The following is a 21862-nucleotide window of genomic DNA, read 5'->3' as shown; positions in this document are numbered from 1 at the left end:
TCTGACCAGCTGCCCAAGTGATCTCATCCAGGAATCACTCTCCTGCAGTGCAGGATGCAGACCTCAGGTATGGCTGAGCAGGATGGCTTCAGAAGCCATTTTGAAACAAATTGTGGTTTTACAGCCAGGAACCAGACAAGGCTGTGAGAGGACAGGCAAGCTAGACTGGTCCACAGGTTCAGACATGGACTGACCAGCGCAGCAGCCGAGCTCAGCCTGCCATACTAGGAGGGAGAACCCCAACAACCCCAACAAGTTGAATCCCAGTGCTGGTTTTTGCATGTGTTGCCATATGCTGTGGCTTAGCCTGGTCCATCCCACATCTAATCTGGCTCTCCTGCACACCCATGGGCGCTACAGTTTAGCTCAGCACAATCCACCCCCAGCCCATACACAGACCAACTCCCAGCCTCGGAACTCATGTTCTCATGCTCACGAGCGAGGGCTGCAGCCCAGGAGGCAAGTGCCCATAGTTCTGTCGTGGCCGCTTCCAGCCTCGGTTCTGATGCCTGCCAGGGGGCACTGCAGTCTGGCCTGATAAAACTTGTGCCCAATCCTAAAACTCGCCAGCTGGTGCTGTGCTCTGGCTGACCCACACCCATTTTGGCTGCTCTTGTGCATGTCAGCAGGTATGGGAGCCTAGCCCACCTCCAGATCCAGCCTGAATGTCTGCTGATGGGTGCTGCAGCCCTGCCCGCGCTACCCGTGTCAGTTCTTACACTCTCCAGCAGAAGCTGCAGCTCAACAAGGCCAGCCCCCAGTCCTGGCACACACTGGTGGACTGTGGCCTAGCCTGACCGGCTCTCACCAGTGGGCGCTACAGCCTAGTCCAGCCTGGCCTACCAGCAAACCCAGCTCTCATGTGACACAGTGGTGTCAGAGCCTAGCCTGTCTAGTAGGCCCTTAGTCACAGTCCGCATGAATCACCTTTTGGTAAGGTAAGATGCGGCAGGCACTGGTTCCTGTAGGCAGACACGCTGTGGTGTGTGACAAGCCACTGGGACTGGCAGGAAGCTAGCACGCAGCCGTGTGGAGGGATCCCCTTCCTCTGTAGCCCTGTGGGCCAGTTGCTTAAACAAACAGCCACTGGGTGGGAACTGCCTGCTGGGACCAGGCCCCAGGAAGAAGCTGCTGGCCTTCCTGGCAGCCCATCTATACCCGTGCCCACCACCTTCCTCCTGTGCTCCCCCAGCTGGTGTGAGCATCCACCTCCCTCCCTGAGACAGCAGGCACAAGATTACTGGAAAAACAGTGGCTTTCCCAAAAACAGGTGGGTGTCACTGCTTTGGAGATCAATTTTATTAGCACATTTTTAAGGGCATAGGAAATGATTCCATCCTAAGATTTTTTTCAGGTTTATTTCAAAGCAGCATGAGAGCCGTGCTATGCATTGACTTCCTCCCCAAGTAATCACAACAGCAGGGCAGGGCCAGTGATGCCGGGAGCGCTACTCGCCTCCTGTGTGACAGGGCCATCTTCCACTGCCTTTTCAGACACGAGTGGGAAGCTGGGGCTCAAACTGGCAGACCTGGGGTGCTGGGGTAGCAGGTGGTGGCTTAGTGTGCTGACTGCTGCTGCTTCTCCCCCTGCAGTCCTAGCTGTCCTCAGCAGCCGCTGGACAGCGGCACAGCAAAGCCAGGACACAGCAGAAAGGAAGACTGGCAGGCACAAGTTCCATCTGAGGAGATGGTCCCTAGAAATCCTAATAAATGGAGGCCTGCTCAAGAAATAACCATGTTAAAAAACAATAATAAAAATGTCAAGAGAAATGGCAAGTTGAGACAAAATATAAAACAAACAATTGGGACAAGTGTGATGGCTCAATTGGCTAATCTTCAGCCAGCAATGCTGGTTCCCCACATGGGTGCTGGTTTGTGTCCCCTCTGCTCTGCTTCCCATCCAGCAGTCGAGGACGGCCCAAAGCGTTGGGACCCTGCACTCGCGTGGGAGACCTGAGGGAAGTTCCTGGCTTCGGATAGGCTCAGCCCTGGCTGTTGCAGCCATGTGGGGAGTGAACCAGCAGATGGAAGATCTTTCTCTCCATATCTCCTTCTTCCTGTAAATCTGCTCTTCCAATAGTAACAATAACAGTAATAATAATAATAATTCCTTACAACAATACAAATCAAGACTCTTTAATATGTTTAGCGGTGTACAGTTCTGTAACAAATGCAACTGTAGTAATAAACATCCAACACAGTTCAGAGAAAAAGAATCCCAGATGCATTTCTGAAGCTGTTCACCTTTAAAAACCAAATTAAAATAAGACCTTTTCATGTCTCTGACTCAGCCAAGATGAAGGCGTCCAAGACGCCACAGTCCTGAGAAGGCACTCGAATCCTGGTGGCTAGCAGCCCCTCCAGACGGCAGCCATGTGGAAACCGGGGTGCACCAAGCAGTCTCCCAGACAGCAACTGTGTGGAAATGGCGGTGCACCCAGCAGCCCCTCCAGCTGGCAACCATGTGGAATGGTGCGTCCAGCAGCTCCCCATGATGGCAGCTGTGTGCCACCTCCCAGCTGGCACCTCCATCTCCAGGTGCTGCGCGGGGGCAGTGCCTGCAGGGTCTTCACTGTACCAGCCGAAACCACAGGTCCCTTGAGGGAGCAGGTGCTGAGAGCGCCAACATCATCATCTCAGACACTGCATGCAGAGGCCATCTGGTGGCAGGCATACCTTTTTGCAGTGTACCTGCAGGGATGTGGGCGCCTGGAGGGCTGGCTCCGCCCCGCCCGCCCCACCTGGGCACCTCCAGGCCACTCAGGACGGTCTCCTGACCGTCCTGCCCACATCAGCTCCAGGAGGCCAAGGTGGCAGGTTTCTTGCCTCACTAGCACTGTTTGCTAAGTGAGAGAGCATGTGCATGTACTGGGAACTCCACCCAGGTCTCCCACACGGCGCACCATCTGCTGCCTCCCCAGTCAGAGGAAGCAGGCCCTTGACCAGTGTGCAGGGGTGTGGGGGTGGGGAGCTCTAACCTGCAGCACCCCACACCTGTCCCCCAGACTCGGCTCCAGCTGTGATCTCTGACTGGGCGCAGGACTTGAGTGAGCAGAGGGACCACCACATAGCGGGGATGAGGAGACTGTCCTGGGCCTCAGCAGCAGACGGACAAGCCAGCAGGGCCCTCTGACATCAGGACCAGCACCTTATGTGCCCAGCATGTGGGTACCAAGAGGTGAGGCCTCAACAGCTAGGGCCCTGAGTGACACATGACTTGGTCAATCAAGAAACCCCACAGGAGCCCATGGCATGTGGGGGCTGCAGTCAGGGTGGGGAGGGCACGCCCTGCCTGGGCAGACCCCACACCTGCTCCCGCATCGCGCAGCTGCATCGAATGGACGACAAAGGGAGGGAACAAAGCCCTCAAACAATGAAGGAAGAAGCTGCCCCAAGGTTCTAGCTAGAAAAGGTGGTTTCCTCCCATTTTATTTGATAATACATTTTCACAGAAACATGATATTATTTACAAATATACAGGTAAGAGATTGCTGGTCAAAAAGTCTTAAACTGAAAATGTCATCAAAAATTAATTTACAAAAACCACCCACTGTCCACAGGGTCCCAGGTGTGAGTCTGACGTGCTCCGCATAGCCTGTAGCTCCTCAGCCTCCCCATGCTGTGACCTCGGTGGGCTGGGGCTGCGGCCCACCACGGCCCCTGCGCTTGCTGTGCCAGGCTTGCTGTGCCAGTCTGGGCCCCTGTGGTGGGTGGCTGTCTCAGGAGGCACTGGTCTGCACATTTTTGGAAGCCGCAAGCATTGCTCTTACTTTGGCCATGAGATCCTGTGTGGGGGGACAGGAGGGGAACCGTGAGCATCCTGCGAATGGGTGGCAAGGTGAGATGAGGCCAGTGTCACGTTCCTGGCATGCCCCAAGCCCCGCTGCATGACTTTGTGCCCAAGTCCCCTGGGGGGGCAGCCCCCAGCCCCACTCCTCACCTGAGTGATCTTGCTCTGCACCGAGGACACGATGGCGGAGGAGATCTGCCCGTCCTTTTCCTGAGAGACTCCCCTGGGCAGAGAGAGCAGCAGCTCAGACACAGCCCAGATGTGAGCCACGCACAGTGCTGTGCGCGTGAGCCACACCACCGACACCGTTACGTCATGCTCATTTGAAACACTTTACGAAATGCAATCTCTCTCCACAGCAGCATCTCAGAACAGTCAGGACTGCTGGGCCACGTCCCATCTGGTGGCAGGCACAGCTTTTTGCAGCGTACCCACAGGGCCGTGGACACTCACCGCGTGTGTGCAGGGTCAGGGGCTGCCTGTGCCACCTCTGTCCAGAGCTGCCCCAGTGAGAGGGGTCCCAAAGGCCCCTGCTGATGAGTGGGGTGGGCAGGTGTCTGACTGCAGCTGCTCCATCAACCCCGGAGGGGAGAGCCCCTGACCAAGTGGGCTACCTTCACCAGCAGCCGCACCACCGTGACGTGACCAACAGCTGCGCTTACAGTTCTGTCCCCAGCCACTGTGGCTGATGGCCTAGCTCTGAGTCACATGGACCCTGAAAGCTGCCTACTGTCCTACCCTCTACCCAGGCCAGACGCAGCAGGCTGCAGGAGGGTGTGGCTGAGTGGTGGCCCCAGGGGACTGGCAGCTTCCCTGAGAATGCTGCTGCCTCATCCGAGTACCTCCAGTGCCCCTCCTCCCAAGCACCCCAGGGATCTGGCTTCCAAGGGAACAGACCCTGTCGGCTCAGGACACCTGGAGACAGCATGGCCCTTCCCAGGCCTGGACCTCTTCACCTACCCCACCCAGCCCTGCCAAGAAACATCTGAAGGTCAGAGTCACCTGGAGCGCTCCTGGCTGGAGCCACGACTCTCCACAGGAGAGATGCTGGCCGAGTGGGCCGAGTGGGTGGCGTGGGCTGCAGGCCGGTGTGCCGCCTGCCTCCTGGGCGACCCCGAGGGCGAGCGGGCCTTCGACTTGGTCTGTGACCGTGACCTCCGCTTCTTCTTCTTCTCATGGGGACTCCTGGAAGGAAAGCGCTTTTCAGAGAATCACATTTGTTGCGAAGGGTCAACGTCCTGTCTGGGGAGGGCTTGGGTCTGAGGCAGGCCAGCAGGAAGCCATCTCTCTGTCCCAGGCGGTGGCAGGCTCCAAGGATTGGGGCCATCCCTGTTGCACTGCAGGAGGTGACCTGACCTGCTGTCCCCAACAGTCTGCAAATGATCACTCGTCACATTCCTTTAACTTTATGAACTCACGGAGCAATCGGCACAGTTGACAAGACCCTGGAGAAGGGGTCTCTTAGCAGGAAGTCGGAGGCAGCTGTGGTTCTCAACTCACACTGCTTCTCTGTGCTGACTTGGTGACAGTTTCCAGAAAGCCGTGCCCCACATTCACAGACGCATGCAGCCGCGCAACTGGGGGACACCTGAGCCCAGTGGCTGCCCTGGCTACGGCAGTCCTCAGCTCAGCTGTTATTGCTGCCACCAGGTACACGCGGCCAGATGGCCCAAGTCCTGTGTGGGAAATACTTTCCAGATGCTACCTGCCCATGTTCATAATGCTGTGGGGCCAGCCCTCCTCGTCTGACCAGAAAGCCTGAAGCACAGACGTGCTTGCTAAGAGCCAAGTATGCTGTAGGACTCAGGCCTGTCCCCTCTGGGAACCTCCCCAGCATATATGATGAATGACGTAGACATGGACATTTCTGGAACATTCTCTGTTCCATCATACAGCATTCCCTGTCCAGCCCCCACAGCAGAGTCGGCCTCAACTCCCTGTAGGGAGGAGGCACAGCAGCTGAGGCCTGAGGAGGCAGCTCTGGGCCGGGATGGCAGCCCCAGGGTCAATCAGCAATGTTCCGCTGACAGCTCAGCTGCTGGTCAAGGGGGTCCTAGGCTGTCAGGCCCAGCGGGTGGGAGGGCTGGGGCTTCACTTAACACACTCAAGAGCTAACCTTCCACCTTCTCTCACAATCCAGGTTGCGCCCACCACAGGCTGGGAGGTCAAACCCTCACAGGCCTCTGTGACCTCTCTTGGAGCTACAAGCTCAAGTTCACTGCCACAGGCCACCTCACCCAATGGGGACTGCCCTCCCAACTTGGGAGTTTTAAGACAGGAAACTCTTGTATTTCCATTCTGTTCCCTGACAGGAAAGGGAAAGAGGACCTGGGTATGGGCCCAATAGAGGGGAAAATGGCATACAATGCAAGGCCCTGTGAGAGCTGGGTTGCATGTGACCAGCACACGAGTGGGCCTTTGGCAACCACTGGACAGTTCACGTCCCCAAACCCAGCACAGTGCTGACCGAGTTCCCACAGGCAGGTTTAAACACACGTGCCCTGCAAGTCTAGGCCACCTACCTGGAATGGGTCCGTTTCCTGCTGGCCCCGGGGCTGCTGCTCATCCGGTAGGCAGTGGGGATGCTCCGTTCCTCTCGCCGTCTCTCAGGGGAGTGAACTCTCCTGCGAGGAGATCGGGAGCGAGACCTGACCAAAACACACAGCCAGGTCAGCTGCCTGCACAGACTCAATCACGTTTCACTGGGAGCAGACCCCCGCCATCAAAATTCCGGTGACACGCGGACCACCACCCCAGGGCCGCAGTGACAGGCGGACCACCACCCCAGGGCAGCAGTGACACGCGGACCACCACCCCAGGTCCGCAGTGACACGTGGACCACCACCCCAGGGCCGCAGTGACACGCGGACCACCACCCCAGGGCCGCAGTGACACGTGGACCACCACCTCATTCATATAGGCTATTTTCTCTCATCCCACACTTAGCACGTTGAAGACAAGCCTTTGACCAAGGCTCAGATCACCAGGGCTGGGGCTGCTGGTCCCAGGGGCTGACAGAAGCAGACCTCATGGCCAGTGTGTCTTTGGTTAAGCTGCCTCATTGTCTGCTCCCCGCCTTCTCTACCAACAGCCGTGGCTCCCAGGGGCATCTACCAACACCTTACCCCGCCTCAGGCCATCTCTAGCTGCCCAAGGAAGGCAGGAGAGCCTGCCAACTGTGCTTGCTCATGCTGACTCAGGCCTCTGGGCACGGATGGAGAATGTGCTGGATCACGGGCAGAGCCCAGCCCCGAGTCCGTGCAGAGCTTGGCCACAACAGCCGAGGCGCCAAGCCAAGTGACTGCTCACGTCTGCTCTGCCCATTCGGGTGGCGCTGTAATGCACACACAGCAGGTAGACCTGGAGACTCTCACCCCTCCAGGGGAGTTAGGGTCTTTTAACACTGGTTGAGGACTTATATTTTAGTTATTTGCTCATTTAGTAAAATGACTGTTTTGGGAAATTTGTACTAAATAATTTTGGGAAAAAGATTCTCACACCTGTTTCCATGGCAACCCTCTCAAAAACGATATAAAGAGCAACTTCATGTTGTCATTTCAAAAGGGTCCATATAGTTATTTTAATTACAATAAAACACAAAACAAGACACAGTGTTGTTCCAAAGATCAACTTATCCTCACATTCCTCTGGTCATGGAAAACACCCCTGTCATTCCTGAAAACAAATGGAATGGTCAAGGAGGAGGCTTCTGGCTCCCGGTTCAGATCGGTGCAGCTCCGGCCATTGTGGCCGCTTGGGGATTGAATCAGTGGATGGAAGGTCTTTTCTGGCTCTCCTCTGTATATCTGACTTTCCAATAAAAATAAATAAATCTTGGAAAAAACAAACACACACACACCACTTGGTTTTAAGCTCTAGTCTTGCTGTTTAAAACACCTAAGCATCAAAACTGAATTTCAGGCAGTGGACACACTGTGTGAGTGCCCCTTCCTTCCGTCAGGATGGAGAGAGCCATGGCGGGCACTGTGCCGAGGGTGAGCCAGGAGCTGGATGTGCCCACACCTCAGCAAGCTGCCCCCGTTTCATTTTCAAACTGTTCAACTAAGAACATCAACCACTTCCACACATAGCATTAGTGCTGCCAGAATGGAATTTATCTTTCCTGCTTTCTCAAAAACTGGCTCCTCTGAGAAGGCTTCTGGGGCAGTGCTGGCTCTAGCGGACGCTGAGAGCTAGCGGGACACAGCTCTGCGCTGCTGCCTCATCTCCACGTGCACCTGCAGCTGCTGGCGGAGCACGGGGAGGCTCCGACGGGTGAACCCAGAGCCCAGCACGCCATCCTGCAGGTCTTTCACACTTAATGTGTGTGTGAAGCTCCCGCCAGGGCGTGCTAAAATCTAAAACCCATTTTTTAAACTTGATTGTAGTTGATGATAAAATGACATTTACAATATGTTTAAAAGCTTAAGTTCAGGCTGCGGGACACACACCCACACACCCCTGTTGGTGATGGCTGCACTCATTTCAGCACCCAGCCTCCCACAGACACAGGACAGAGGCTGGGCCCACCTGCACACCCACCTCGACCTCCGCACCGTCCGATAGGCACTGGGAAGAGAGTGCTTCGCTTTCGAGTGGGACCTGGACCCAGACTTGGATGACGAGTGGCCCTTGGGAGAACGTGATCTTGTTCGGGACCTTTTTTTGTGCTTTTTCTTTTTCTTTTCTCTCTCTTCTTCTCTTGGCGCATCTCTGCTCCTGCTGGAAGGCCTCTCAGGGCTGTCGGCATCCAACGCAGGGAGCGGTCTGCCTCCCACCAAGAGAGGACTCGGCGCAGCACTGGCTTCCTGGGGACAAAGCACGTATGTGGTATGAAAAGGGGGAGTCTCACACACACATCATCCCTCAGCAAGGCTACTGGACTCACTGTAGGGCTGGGATGGCGAAGGGGACTGTGACATTGGGGTCTGTCAGCAGAACCCTGCAAGGATGCAGTGGGCAAGACCAGCACCCGCGGCAGCACGCCGCTGGCTCATGAAGGTCAAACCTTTTCATAACCTGCAACTATTTTCTCTCTCGCTCCCTGGTGTCAAGGAGCAGCCTCCTCTGCAGGGCGCAGGCACTTCCCTAAAGCCTTCTGTCCTCCCTGACCAAGGTCACCACACACACAGTGAGGACAATGCCTGACCAGGAGGATCCAGAGGCCAAGTAGATGGGAAACAAGTTGGCAGTCCTGAAGGAAGTTCCAGGCTTCTGCCTGGTCCAGTGCCAGCAGCTGCAGCCATTTTGGGTGTAAACCAGCAGAGGGAAGATCTCTGTCTTCTGAATCAATAAGCAAAGCTTCTAAAAAGTCAGTACTTTATGCAGTATTTAAAATTTTACTGCCCACCTAAGTCCTTTTAGGACATCAAGTATGTGACAACACATTGGCACTGAAGCTGGCAACACTTTTCTGTTGTGGCAAAAGCAGATGAGAACTTGGGGAGAGGCACTGGACAACCGTGACGCGGGCCCTTCTGCTGCTCCACCTGCCCACCCCACATTCTTCTGGGGAAGTGCTGCCCTCCACCCATGCTTGCGTAGGATGACAGACGGCTTCCTGTGGGCCCACACGTAGGTCTCTGGGTCACTAACTCTGTTATTTCACCAGTACCCAGGCCTTCAGGTCTGTTCCTGGCCCCAAGCCTTCCTGCTGAAGTGGCTCGTGGGCCTGCATGGCCGGCTTGGACTCCCTGTCCTCCTTGCCTGGATGCCAACCTGACCACAGTGAGCAGCTCAGGTTCAGTCTGCTCCTCCCATGCTCAGGAACACAGCTGGATCTGCGTGCAGCACCCTCTGGTCTGCCTGTCACATGTCACTCCAGAGCAGCTGAGACGGGTACAACTCGCTCTTCTCCATGAATGGAGCCGGCACACACAGGACTGGGCATGTCTTATGTGCACATGTTTTTAGATTTCACATACCAAGTTCACGTTTTGTGTTCTGTCAAGACCTTCCCATATCAACAAGCATACAGCATGTGAAGTCACACCTGCACATGTGATGCTTCCAACAGAGCAGTCTGCAGGGCACAGGAGCAGTCACTGCGCTCCAGTGGCTGGGCGAGTGAGCAAGCAACCGCACCGTGTTCCTCACACAGAACAGCGGCTGCACAGTCCACGCAAGTACGCTGCCTGGAGAGGGGACGTCAGGGAGACGTCAGGAGAGGATGAGACTGCTGAGCACTTGGGAGTGTTGACGGACATCCAGCTGGCACAGTGAGGTCTGAGGCAGCTGCTGTTTTTCCCACCCTAACAGCCTGTACCACTGAGCCTTCCACAGATTGCAGGGGGCCCCGCGCTGACGACTGACCCTGGAAGCTGATGCGGCCTGCAGTGCACACCCACAGAAGCTAGATACTTCATGCTGAGTTTTTGCTTGTAGTGATGGCCCTGTGGCTGAGGGCCCACCCCACATCACAGGGACGAGCCTAGGACAGAGACATGTTGGGACCTGGGGAAATGTGGTGTGGCTGGTGCCCGCAGAGGCCCAGGGGCACACTCACCAGGTCAGCACCTGCGAGGCCCTCCTCAGGCTCAGGGAGCAAGGCCAAGGTGTGTGCCCGCCTGCTCATGCCGAGCAGGGAGTGTCTGTTCCTTCCCTGCTCCTGAAGCCAGAAGAGTCTTAAAACCAGAAATCATGACCCAGTACTCTTCTTTTGAAAGGAAAGTAGAGTGAGACACGTTTCCCAAATTCCTATTTGTAACTGCACTTTCAAAACCACAAGGGAAGTTGTCCGCCTCCCACTGGAACGTGGGTTAACTCCTGGCTGCTCCACTTCTGATCCCACTCCCTGCTAATGTGCTTGGCTAGGCATAAGTACTTGCACCTCTGCCACTCGAAGGAAGCCAGGCCAGAGTCCGTGGCCCAGTCTTGGCTGTTATAGGTGTCTGTGGAGTCAACCAGCAGACAGAACATCTCTGTCTCTGGTTTCCAAATAAATAAAATAAATCTAACACAAAATAGTGCAAAAAAAAACACCACACAATCACAAAGGCACACTTTTGAAGCTACTTTAGCTACTCCTGATATGTATATGTCTATGATGCATGTGTATAGAATGAATAATTTTTTAAGATTTATTTTTTATCTGAACAAATTACAGAAACAGATTTTCCATCGGCCAGTTCACCTGGAGCTGGGCCAGATGGGAGCCAAGATCCAGACCCCCCCTGTGGGGCAGGGGCCCGAGCACTCAGCCGTCCTCGCTGCTCTCCCAGATGCATCAACAGGGAGCTGCATGGGAAGTGGGGCAGCTGGGACTTGTACTGTGCCACAGGCACTGGCCGCAATGCTGGCCTTGAAGCTACTTCTGACCCGTGGTTCTATAGCTTGGTAAGATGCCAAGGTGTGTCACACTGCACTTTCATCTCCAGCACATTGCTGAACTCCCAGTATCCCTAGGTATTTCTGAAGTATAAATTCAGAACAAAAGAAACAGAACCATTTTAACAATCTAAAACTCGTAGATTGCTAACCAGTATGATGGGAAGTAGTGGTCTCATGTGAACTCGAAGTGCTCTGCTGCTGCCGAAGAGGCCGACTGTACAGGTCGCTGGTCTCAGGGGGTACAGGGTCCCAGGTGCCTCACAAGGACCCTGCTGAGGCCACGGTCGTGACCCTGGACACACTACGTGGACAAAGTGCTGTTGACTCTGAAGGAAAGGCAACGGTGGTCATGTCTCATCTCCCTTTTGAATCAGGACGCTGCTTTGACTAGACATGGGCATAGGACGTCTGTGTGAGGAGAGCTCAGTGACATAGTGGGCCTGCAGACCTGGGAGACAGCCCGCCCAGGGGCTGGCCCTGCAGCTGCTCTGTGTGTGTCTATGGTCACTGCCTGCAGCCCTGACAGGCCGCCCCAGGGGCTGGCCCTGTAGCTGCTCTCTGTGTGTCACTGGAACCTCAGCCATTTTTCTTGTTTCCATTTCAAAGATTTAATTTACTTAAAAGGCGGAGTTTTACAGAGAAGGGTAGTGAGATCACCTCCTAAATGGCTGAGTCAGCCTGCTGCCTTTCCAGGCACACTAGCAGGAGGAGCTGGAGTACAGTGGAGCAGCTGGGATTCAGTTCAGTGCTCACCTGGGATGCCAGCACCAGGCCACAATGCCAACCCCACCCACAGATACAAGAGGGAGCCTGATTCCCTGTTGGTGGCACCTGGTGTGCGCCCATGCGCCCTTGCTCAGGCCCTCAGCCACACAAGATGTTCTTGAAAGTACCTCCATGCCGGCAGCACTGTCCTCGGTCCTGCCGGTGTCTGCCTCGGGGAGGGGGTTCTTCAAGGTCTGTAGGAACAGAGCTGCCTTCCTCTTGCGCTCTGCCTGCAGCTGCTTCTCCTTTGACTCCTTGGAAGCCTGGGCAAGCTTCTCCCGGGCAGCAGCGGCCAGCCGGTCCTCCAGCTTTTGTTTGGCTTAGGAACAAACAGAGGGAGAAGTGAAGCAGGGAGCAAGTGCGAGCTCACCTTGCTGTTAACTTTCAATGTTAGGTGGTGATGGAGTTCACCCAGTGAAAGCTGGGGTGATGGAAACCTCAGAACACAGCCCCCAAAACGTTCACTCCTACCAGGCAATGAACACTCTGAGGAAGAAACCTGGTCCAAATGACCCAAGCAGCCGGTCAGTGCACATCCCGTGGCACAGATTCACACACAAGAGGACCGCTCTGGCACAACGCAGGAACTTGACCAAGAGGTCACTGCAGCCCAACACCTTTCGTCAACACTGCCTCAACGGTGTGTATGTGCACAGAAAACCAGTCAGGAGAGCTCAGAAGCAGACACAGCAGTCAGCTCCTTCACTGCGTTCCCCCAGTGCTGCTGCCAACAGGCTTGGACTGTGCCGTGGGCCATCCGTGTAGACACACCATCGTCATGGGCCCCAGGACTCGGCTGACAGATAGGACAGGGCTGCCAGTGCAGTGTGGAGGGTGACCCACAGTGGTGCCTGCTGGTGCCTACTTTGTGACTCCAGTCAGACTCCTGCTGGCATGTGCAGAGCACCCTGCTCCCGGTTGGCAGGCCACCCAGGTCCCTCGGTGGCAGAGCCGTGTAGTCTCAGTGTCAATGGCCTGGCAGATACACCCACCTTGCTTTGCTTCCAGCTCCTCCTGGGTCAGCTGGGGCTTCTTTTCCTCCGAGATCACACGTGGCGGGGTGGCGGCTGGCTGCGGGTGCGTGGCACTAGCCGAGCTCTCCGGACCCTCGGGGCTCTCCTCGCCCTCGTCGCTGTCATCATCAAGCTTCACTCGGTTCTTCTCCAGGGGCAGGAGGTCATTCTCCTTGGCCTTGATGGCAAAGCTTATTGGAGCAAATGAAGCTACAAGCAGGGGGAAGGCAGGGTGTTAGGTAACGAGATGCACACAGTAGGTACTGTCACAGGAAGCTATGAGCAGGGGGAAGGTGGGGTGTTAGGTACTGAGACGCACACAGTAGGTACTGTCACAGGTCCCCAACCACCCGAGTATCAGCGAGTGGCAGGGTGGCTTGTGCAGGAGCCACATCTCATGAGAAGCTACGTGGGCAGGAGGGACGTTCACAGAGTCAAAGTTGTCCTGTTCTATGCCTGTGGCATGCAGGGGGCTGGGGAGCGGGCCCCAGGCTGAGTCCAGTGCAGCCTGCATGGTCACAGCGCTACCCCCGGAACTGTACAGGGACCCACTTGTTGAGTGCCAAAATGTGGTCACCTGCGATTTTAAATGGCCAATTCTTGGTCATTTTTTCTTCTTTACAATGTATTCCGAGTTCAGCATGCAGTTCAATGTGCACTTTGGAGGTTTACGATGTGACTTTTGAAAAAAAAAATGCCAACTGTAGAAACCTTTGCTTACATAACAAAATCACAGAACCCATCCAGCTAGTATTTATCACGTCTACTTTGTGACAGGTAGTTAAGACAATCCTCTCCATCTGTAAGAACAACTGACAGCTAACAGAACATAAATTAGGCTGCTGTATCCCCCTCTACCCCAGAAACCTACAAAATGTGATCATGAGAAACCTTTCCAGTACTCCCATCCCTCTCTTCTAGACAGAGTGGCAAACATTCTCCACAACAGCTAACTGATGCAGTACGACACTTTACTTTTCAAACCATGAAGGATATTCAGCATGCAAAGAAGGAGATTTTAAGGGTTCTTCAAACCAGCAGCTTTAGGAGAGAAGTGGGTCCTGGCCGCAGCCCTCTTCAAGAAGAGGCTCAGATCCCAGCGCTAGAGCTCGTAGCAGGGCAGGCCAAGGCTGACCAGCTACATGAAGGCTCTCTCCACTTCGGGCATTTTACAGTCCAAGTCCACACGTGCTAGGAGACGCTAACAATGCTACATGTTGGGAAAGGAATCGTTTACCAGTTAAAATCCTAAAGCAGCTGACCATGTAATGTGATGCAACTGCACTGTATTGTTGCTGTTACGGGTGCTGGCTTGTGTCAGGCAGCCCCACTTCCCACCCAGCTCCCTGCCTGTGGCCTGGGAAAGCAGTCAAGGATGGTCCAAAGCCTTGGAACCTGCACCCACATGGAAGACCCGGAAGAAGCTCCTGGATCCTGGCTTCAGATTGGCTCAACTGACAGCTAACAGCTTAGGCCGTTGCGGCCATTTGGGGAGTGAACCAGTGGATGGAAGATCTTTCTCTCTGTATCTCCTTTTTTCCTGTATATGCCTTTCTGGTTTAAGAAAAAAAAAAAAATCTAAAAAGGCAGAATCACAGAGAAGGAGGGAGAGACAGAGATCTTTCCATCTGAAGGTTTATTTCCCAAATGGCTGCAACAGCTAGAGCTAGGCCAAAGCCAGGAGCTCCATGTGCTGTGTATCCCACATGGATGGAGGGAATCAAATTTTGGGGCCATCTTATGCTACTTATTTACTTTCACTTATTTTTGATGATGTTTACATAGTTGAGACAGCTGCATGCCATGTGGACCACTGACTGGGGTGGAGAGGGTTGATGATTAGAGGAAAGTGGGTGAGACCTTTGTTTCTAAATTTGCCTTGTCTTCTTCCTGTATTTGGGGGAAGAGGGAGGAGAACAGGAGAAGCCTAACGCAGCATCCTAACCGCATCAGTACCTGGGGAACGGCCACCCGATGTCACTCCAGGAGCCCTGATGTGCAGCATGCTCCAAGCGTTCTGCTCAAGTGGTTTCAATAGTTGTGAAATGCTATCAATCTTGCTGTTCCAAGGATGACATGCTGGCTTAGAGTTCTGCTTGCCCACCAGGGACCCAATCTCCTGGCCGCTGTGCTGGCCTGGTACCCTACCCCTCTGCCCACCCAGGATCCAAGCACATTCACAACTCCCCAAACCCGGTCCACCAGCACACCACAGTAGACTGCTAACCTAGAGTCCCCCCCCCCACCCACCCCTGCCTGGGACCAAGCACATGAGGAAATCACCAGGCTTGCTTTGCCTGCCTGGGTGTGAGCCCTCAGGTCCTCGCACAGTCCCACCAGTGCCATCTCCCAAAGCCCCCAGCAAGCCCACACCCCTACGCCCCCATGAGCCTGCCCACCCCAACGAGCACCCCTATGCCCAAACAAGCCCACCCATACCAGCACCATTCTCCAGGCCCCCTGCATGCCTGAAACCTCACGCTCCCACAAGCCCACTGCCCAGACTCTGATACAAAGAACAAACGCCCTTCTTCTACTTTCTAATGTGCAGAGAACTGGATCAGAAGTAGAGCTGCTGGGTCTTGGCCCTGTGCCCAGATATAATTTGGTGTGGGAGGCTTTGGCTTATCCTGCCAAGCCACAACGCCAGCCCCAGGGAGTGAATTTCACTCCCAAAATGGTCACAACAGATTGGGTTGGGTGAGTAGATTTTCAATGGTATCTCTTATGTGGGGGGCGAGGTCTAAGCAGTAGGCCCACACTGCTGTTACTCCATGTACACTGGGGACTGAACTGAAAATGGAGACGCTCTGGGGCAGCACAACGGCACAGTACCCTGAGTCTGCAGCTGTGGTGCCGGCATCCCAGTCCCACGTGCACTCCAGCTCGAATCCCGGCTGCCCCACTTCCCATCCAGCTCCCTGCTTGTGGCCTGGGAAAGCAGCAGAGGATGGCAGGTCTTTGGCCCCTGCATACAGTGGGAGACCTGGAAGAAGCTCCTGGCTCCGGTGTTCAGCAGTGCTCACCCACAGGCAAAACAAAGTCTGGGGCTAAGAGCTCGGTCCTGGCCTCCCACATGGCAGGACCCACACTGAGCGTCGCCGCTGCTTCCCAGAGTGGACACTGGTTCAAGCCTTGGCTCCGGCCCGACCGCGGCTCTCTAATGCGCCCAGGAGCAGGTCCTTCACTTGCTGGTGGTGACACTGTGCAGACACGCCGATGCTGCCAGTCAACCCAGCTGTGACACTGAGCCACTTCTGGTTCCGAGCGTGTGCTCCTTGTACTCATTCCAGAGAAGCTGGCTGTGAGCAGAACATGCCGTGCCTACCGCATCTGCAGCCGGCGCTGAGAGGCTGAGCTGCCCAGCACGGTTTTGTGATGTCTCCACAATGCAGACCCCACTCAATGACACCAAACTATACATCTTTCCACGTCAGCACAAATCGTTTGAAAAATGGTAGCCAGTTTTAAGGCTACGGCAATTTGCTTCCTAATCTCCCATGACTGTGTACCAACTCTTATTTTCAATGGCCACAGTGAACACCCTTGGCTAGGCAGGCAGGTGAACCCCGTGGCCTGGAAGGCATTTCTGCCAGCATGTGGTTGGTCTGTCAGAGTCCTCTTGGGAATGCGCTTAGAAGGACCTGCTGCCTCAAGCCCCTCCATCATGGGGCATTGTTCCTGTCCATTTCAGAGGACAAGTGTTCTGTCCTTTTTGTCAGCCTTTTCCCCACTGTCAAACAGACTGTCTTCCAAGGCCCCCAAGAGCCGTCACTGATGCAAGCTACCACTTGGTGCGGCCACCGCTCTGCCTCAGTCTGCAGCCTGACCGATTTGACACAAATAGCTTTGGTTCTTAGAAACATGATCAAAGATGAATTTCTCATATTTTCATCTACTTTTATAGTTTTGTTGCTTACACGTAAACACTGGATATTTCTGATGCCATTGTATGTGATGTGTGTTCCCAGCACCGAGGAAGCTGCACACCCTAATTTCAGGAGCACCAACTGAAATGCACAAGGACAATGGCCAGAGCGCTGGTGCTGGCCACCCGGGGCTGGCTTCTGGAACAAGCCCTCGGGCTCATGGTCTGGTTATGACCTGGACACACAAGTGGGCTCAGCGACAGTGGTCTGGACAGCACCAAGCTCCAAGCACTTTCAAAGGTCTCTCTTTTTTACACTCGGGACACGGTGCTGCTGACTGCCGAGCGGCTGGGCCCACTGCCCAGCCACAGCAGTGCTTTCAAGTTCTTCACAGTTGTCGACCTGGGCCAGTTTCCCACCTTTGACTCAAACAACTTTAGCAATTTACATTTTCTTAGAAAATATCTCAAATTTATTCAAACTCAAACATATATTTTAAAGTATTTTTTGTCAGGGTATAAACTTACGTTTGTGTTTTTCTGTACTAAACTGATACAGTAACTATGTATTTTATTGGTCATGTATTATTGTCTTAGTCATTCCTTCTTTTCTCTGTTCTGATTTTTAAAATGTATTTATTAGAAAGGCAGAGAGTCACAGAAGCTCTCTATCCATAGCTCCTATCAGCGGTGCTGGGACATCTCCCATGTGGGCAGGAGTGACCCAAACACCAGAGCCATTCCCTGTGAAAGTTCAGGGTAGGAATCTGGAAACGGGGTGTAAAGCTGGCATGTGAAGTCAGGGACTCCCCCAGGAGACGGGACAGCCAGGAGCCACCTTAACCCTGAGCTGACACTTGTTCTGCGTCCATCTGTACTCCTGCCCCTTCCTGTCCTCCTGCCTCGGCTTTTACTGTGACATGCACTTCGCAGTGTCTTCTTAAGCTCTTGAGTTCAAGCTTGCTTTGCTTTACCTGGTATGTTGAAGTTACTACCAATGCAGGATAGACAGGTTGTTTTTCTGGCAGCTGTGGCCCTGCCTGTGGGGTGCGTCATCTGCAGGCTGCGCCGGGTCAGGGGTACCTGCTGCTGGAGCCCAGTGCCCACATGCCGTGACACCTGCCCGCTCCCACCTGGTAGCCTCCTCTATCTCCATCCAGATGTGGGGTTTCTCACTTTGTCTTCTCCCCCAAGCTGATCTTCAGTCCTTCCACTGTAACAGGACCAGATTATCAACTGCTCCAGTTTGTGGAATACAAATGGAGAGACTTGAATGGCCCCTAGCTGCTCCTCAGGGTCCTCCGGCTCTCCTGCCCACTCACAGAGCCGCCTGTGTCCTCCGGCTCTCCTGCCCACTCACAGAGCCGCCCATGTCCTCTGGAACCCAGAGCTGCTGGGCTCCATCTGTGCCCTGAGGGCTGCAGGGCAGAGGAAGGAGGTGAACCCCCCAGCCAGTGGAGCAGCAGCCATGCCAGGACAGCTGCCTGGGGCCCAGCAGGCCTCCTTCATGTCTCCTATGGGGGATTCAGGACCCATGGGGGCAGACCTGGCCTTTGAGGGGCTTTCTTGGGGTGCTACTGTCTCCTGGCTACTCCTCTGTGACCAACGTGGTCCAAAGGGATCTCTTCTCCATTTGGACTGAAACTCCAACCGGGCCTGTCCTGGACATGAGGTGGTGCTGCCTCCTGGTTTGTACAGCAACACTGTCTTAGGACTGTTGCTGACTCTCCTTGGGTTATTTCAACCACAGACAAGGCGGCCAGGAAGATGTGAGAGCTCCGGGGACCTTTCCTCGTTGGTCCCTCTGCCTGCTTTTCCACACGAAGGCAGTTTTCCTTGTCTGGACCATGTCTGTGCTCCCCACATCTGTGCTGTTCTCTCCTCTGACCAAATGCTCTGCCTGTACCACTCTGACTTCTACCACAAACCTCAGTAGTTCCTTTGCCTCAGCCTCTCCACTCTTTGACTAGAGGATCCAAGACCCGCAAAATCAGCCTTACCAGCTCGGACAGACTCCAAGGGCCCCATGACATGGCCACCTTGCATCAGATCCTGCTCCACAGCACCTCGCGTGGAGTCCCTGGGCCCACTCACTTTAGGGCTCTCTGCCCAGGGCTGTGTTCCCCCCTCTGGGAATCTCATTCCTTCACCCTTGGACTCAGATGAGCACCCATCTCTCCAGGTCTTTCTTACTCCCACCAGGTGAAATCAGCTCCTGCCTTATGGTCGGCCTCACAGTCCTCCGCTTTTATTTCTGCTTGATATTGTTCTGGCATTTACACACAGTGGGACCTGCTGCACGAAAACCTTCCGAGAACATGACCTGTAACCAACCCTGAGGAAGCGGGTTACTGCTGGTAGATCCTCAGTGCACCTGCTCCGACAAACCAAGAAGCTGACCTTCGCTGGCACAATGTTTGCAGTTTCAGAAGCTTGTACAACAATCCCAGATGCTGAGCAGGCAGCCGCACGACCCTCCGGAATCACAGAAGATGCTGCCCCTTCGCCCCCCGGCTCAGTCTCAGAACACAAGGCCAGGACCTCATTTCACTGACCTTACCTTTGACCAGTTTCCCGTCAGCCAGGGTTTTGCCAGGTGGCACTTCTCTCTTCCCGGAGGAGCTTCCTCTGCCTCCCACATCAACCGTGCCCTCTGGAGTTCCGTCCTCCCCGCCATCATGGGACTTTTCAGCAGCAGGTTCTGCAGGGGCCTCTTCTGGTGTTGACACAGCCTAGCGAGATTGAGCAGTCACAGTTGCTGCCTAAGACACTGTACAGAATGTGCCGGAACCAGGCAACTCTCTTTAGACAGACCCAGATGACCCCGTGTGGAAGGGTGCTGCCACTCAGAGTGCGAAGCTGCCTGCTGAGAACACTGCAGTGCTGCCTGCAGACTGCTTCCTCTGACAGCCCTGCGGAAAACCACTCACTCTGCACGCCTACAGATGGGCCCACTTCCTTTGTCTGTGCAATGATACACAAAGACCAGAGGGGAGTGACAGGCCAGGCGTCCACTCAGCCAAGCTAGGGAGAGCCACAGGCCAAGCAGAAATGCTCCAACAGGCACTCAGCCTGGGAGCCAGGAAGATCTGTCCTATGATTCACTCCCCAAGTGACCACAACAGCTGGTGTTGCACTGATCCGAAGCCAGGAGCCAGGAACTTCTTCCAGGTCTCCCACATAGGTGCAGGGTCCCAACACTCTGGGCTGGTTTCCCAGGCCACAAGCAGGGAGCTAGATGGGAAGTGGAGCTGCTGGGACTAGAACCGGCGCCCATATGGTATCCTAGCACGTTCAAGGTGAGGACTTTTAGCCACTAGGCCACCGTGCTGGGCCGCATGTTTCTGTTGGACAGACTTAAAGCAACATGACAGACACGAAGACAGGGCCTCTGTCAGAAGCAGTCACAACCATCAGGCAACGAATCCCTCACAACTCCACTGGCTGAGCAAACATGCTGGAACACAGACCATGCACAGGGAACGTGAGTGGACGTGGTCAACAGGTCTCCTGCTGACTGTTATCTGTGAAGCAGCAGCAGCAGCTCACTCTGCACCTGCACACGGTGTCTGCTCAGAGTCACCCTCACCGCCCCCTGTACCTGTGGACCACTGCTCCTTTCCTTCTGCAGGAAGAACTGCTTCTTGAACTCATAGTAGGCGTTGTACTGGTGCCATGGCTGCAGGAACTCGAACCTGTGAGCAGGAAGGCACACAGGTCACTTAGACAGCCTGGGCTGCTCACTGGGCACCTGGCTGCCCACATGCCAGTCTGGGCTCCCGCCTCACCACACTGCAGACCTAACCACAGGTTTCATGCTTTACTTCATTTTTTTCAGAAACAAATGCTTGTGTCGGGGTTTTAAGGCAGACTGTGAAAAGAACGACTTCTAGCCTGTTAGTCAGCTGCCACAACTGCACTTGGCACACACCGACAGGCACTACAATTAAACACAGATAAAGTGCCACCCAACTCTTTAATTTAACAAGATGATTATCACATGTATTTACCTAAAGACAAAGCAATGATGTGACTAGGTTTGAGAACTTCAGCCTACCTCTGGTCATTCTTGGCACGAACACTGGTCTCAAATTTCAGGCCATTCCTAGCGACGTACTCTGCCAGCTTGTCGATCACAGGCTGGATGTCAGGGGGCGGGGGGATGATGGCAGCCATGGGGGCAAGTGCACTGTGGAAAGAGGCTGGTGAGTGCCTGCCCCGTGCAGCACAGCGATAGGCAAGGGTCCTTCACCTGAAGCCAGCTTGTGCTGCAGAGCTAGTCAGTGACGCAGGGGGCACTTAAACTAGTCAGTGCATCCACACAGGGATGCAGAGGTCATGACTCAATGAAAAGGAAGCAACAGACGCAGGTCTGTTCTGCCCTCATGTCCCTCCTGAGCTCATCCTCAGGAACCCCAGAATGAGTCACAAGCTGAAGCCTGGTTCAGGGACTTCTTTCTTGTGTAACCTCCTCTGCGTGGTCAGAATGCAGGCCACTGTCACGGAAAGACACATGCCCTGTCAGATGTTCTGAGCTTCTCTCAGATGGGACACATCCCAGCCCCTGTGGCCAAGTCCCCGTTGTGGCCTCTGTTCACCCACAAGCCCCAAAGGAGCCCAACCTGGGGCAGGTGCCTGCCCTGTCACTCTCTCCTGAGGGCCCGACCCGACCCAGGCTTGCCAACAGCCTGAGAGACAAGACATACTCAGGATCCTTCCCTGTAGGCAACTCTGCAAGCTTGCAGGCAGCTTAATTTCTTTCTTTCTTTTTTTTTTTTAAAGGAGAGCCAAAGCAAAAGCAAGATCATCATTTACTGATTCACTTTCCAAAATGGACACAAATGGCCAGGCTGTGGGGGCCACAGCCAGCAGCCTGGAGCTTCCTCTGGGTCTCCCCGTCGGTGCAGGGGCCCAAGCACGTGGGCCTCCTCTGCTCTCCCAGGTGTATTAGCAGGAAGCCGAATGGGAAGCAGAGCAGTAGGACTCCAACCAGTGACCTGGGATGCTGGTGCTGCAGATGGCAGGTTTATCTGCTATGCCACAATCCTTGCCTGACCACTTTAACTTCACCTCATGGTGATTCTGCCCGAGGTGATGA

The 21862-nt window shown here is 54.6% G+C and overlaps 1 protein-coding gene across 6 annotated transcripts in view; it reads right to left on the bottom strand.

Annotated features, from left to right (window-relative positions):
* Window positions 1-2199: 2199 nt before the first annotated feature.
* LOC121160943 (splicing factor SWAP) overlaps window positions 2200-21862 on the bottom strand; it is a 49654-nt gene continuing 29991 nt past the window's right edge. For 2 of the 6 annotated variants that reach the window (XM_040987149.1, XM_040987153.1), the window contains 10 exons: window positions 20822-20953; window positions 20366-20459; window positions 19325-19496; window positions 12876-13106; window positions 12012-12202; window positions 8320-8597; window positions 6312-6437; window positions 4792-4974; window positions 3940-4012; window positions 2200-3784 (listed from right to left, as the gene is read on the bottom strand). In XM_040987149.1, the coding sequence (XP_040843083.1) occupies window positions 3719-3784; window positions 3940-4012; window positions 4792-4974; window positions 6312-6437; window positions 8320-8597; window positions 12012-12202; window positions 12876-13106; window positions 19325-19496; window positions 20366-20459; window positions 20822-20953 (1546 nt within the window). In that variant the 3' untranslated portion in view covers window positions 2200-3718. Of the gene's footprint in view, window positions 3785-3939; window positions 4013-4791; window positions 4975-6311; window positions 6438-8319; window positions 8598-12011; window positions 12203-12875; window positions 13107-19324; window positions 19497-20365; window positions 20460-20821; window positions 20957-21862 lie in introns of all 6 variants that reach the window. The other 4 variants (XM_040987151.1, XM_040987154.1, XM_040987150.1 and 1 more) reach the window with 3 other exon arrangements.

The sequence above is a fragment of the Ochotona curzoniae genome, unplaced genomic scaffold (assembly GCF_017591425.1).
Source record: "Ochotona curzoniae isolate NIBS_2020 unplaced genomic scaffold, NIBS_Ocur_1.0 contig_46, whole genome shotgun sequence".
In the NCBI taxonomy this organism is placed as follows: Eukaryota; Metazoa; Chordata; class Mammalia; order Lagomorpha; family Ochotonidae; genus Ochotona; species Ochotona curzoniae.
Note: the sequence above shows the minus strand (reverse complement) of the source record. Positions and strands in the feature narration are given on the sequence as shown.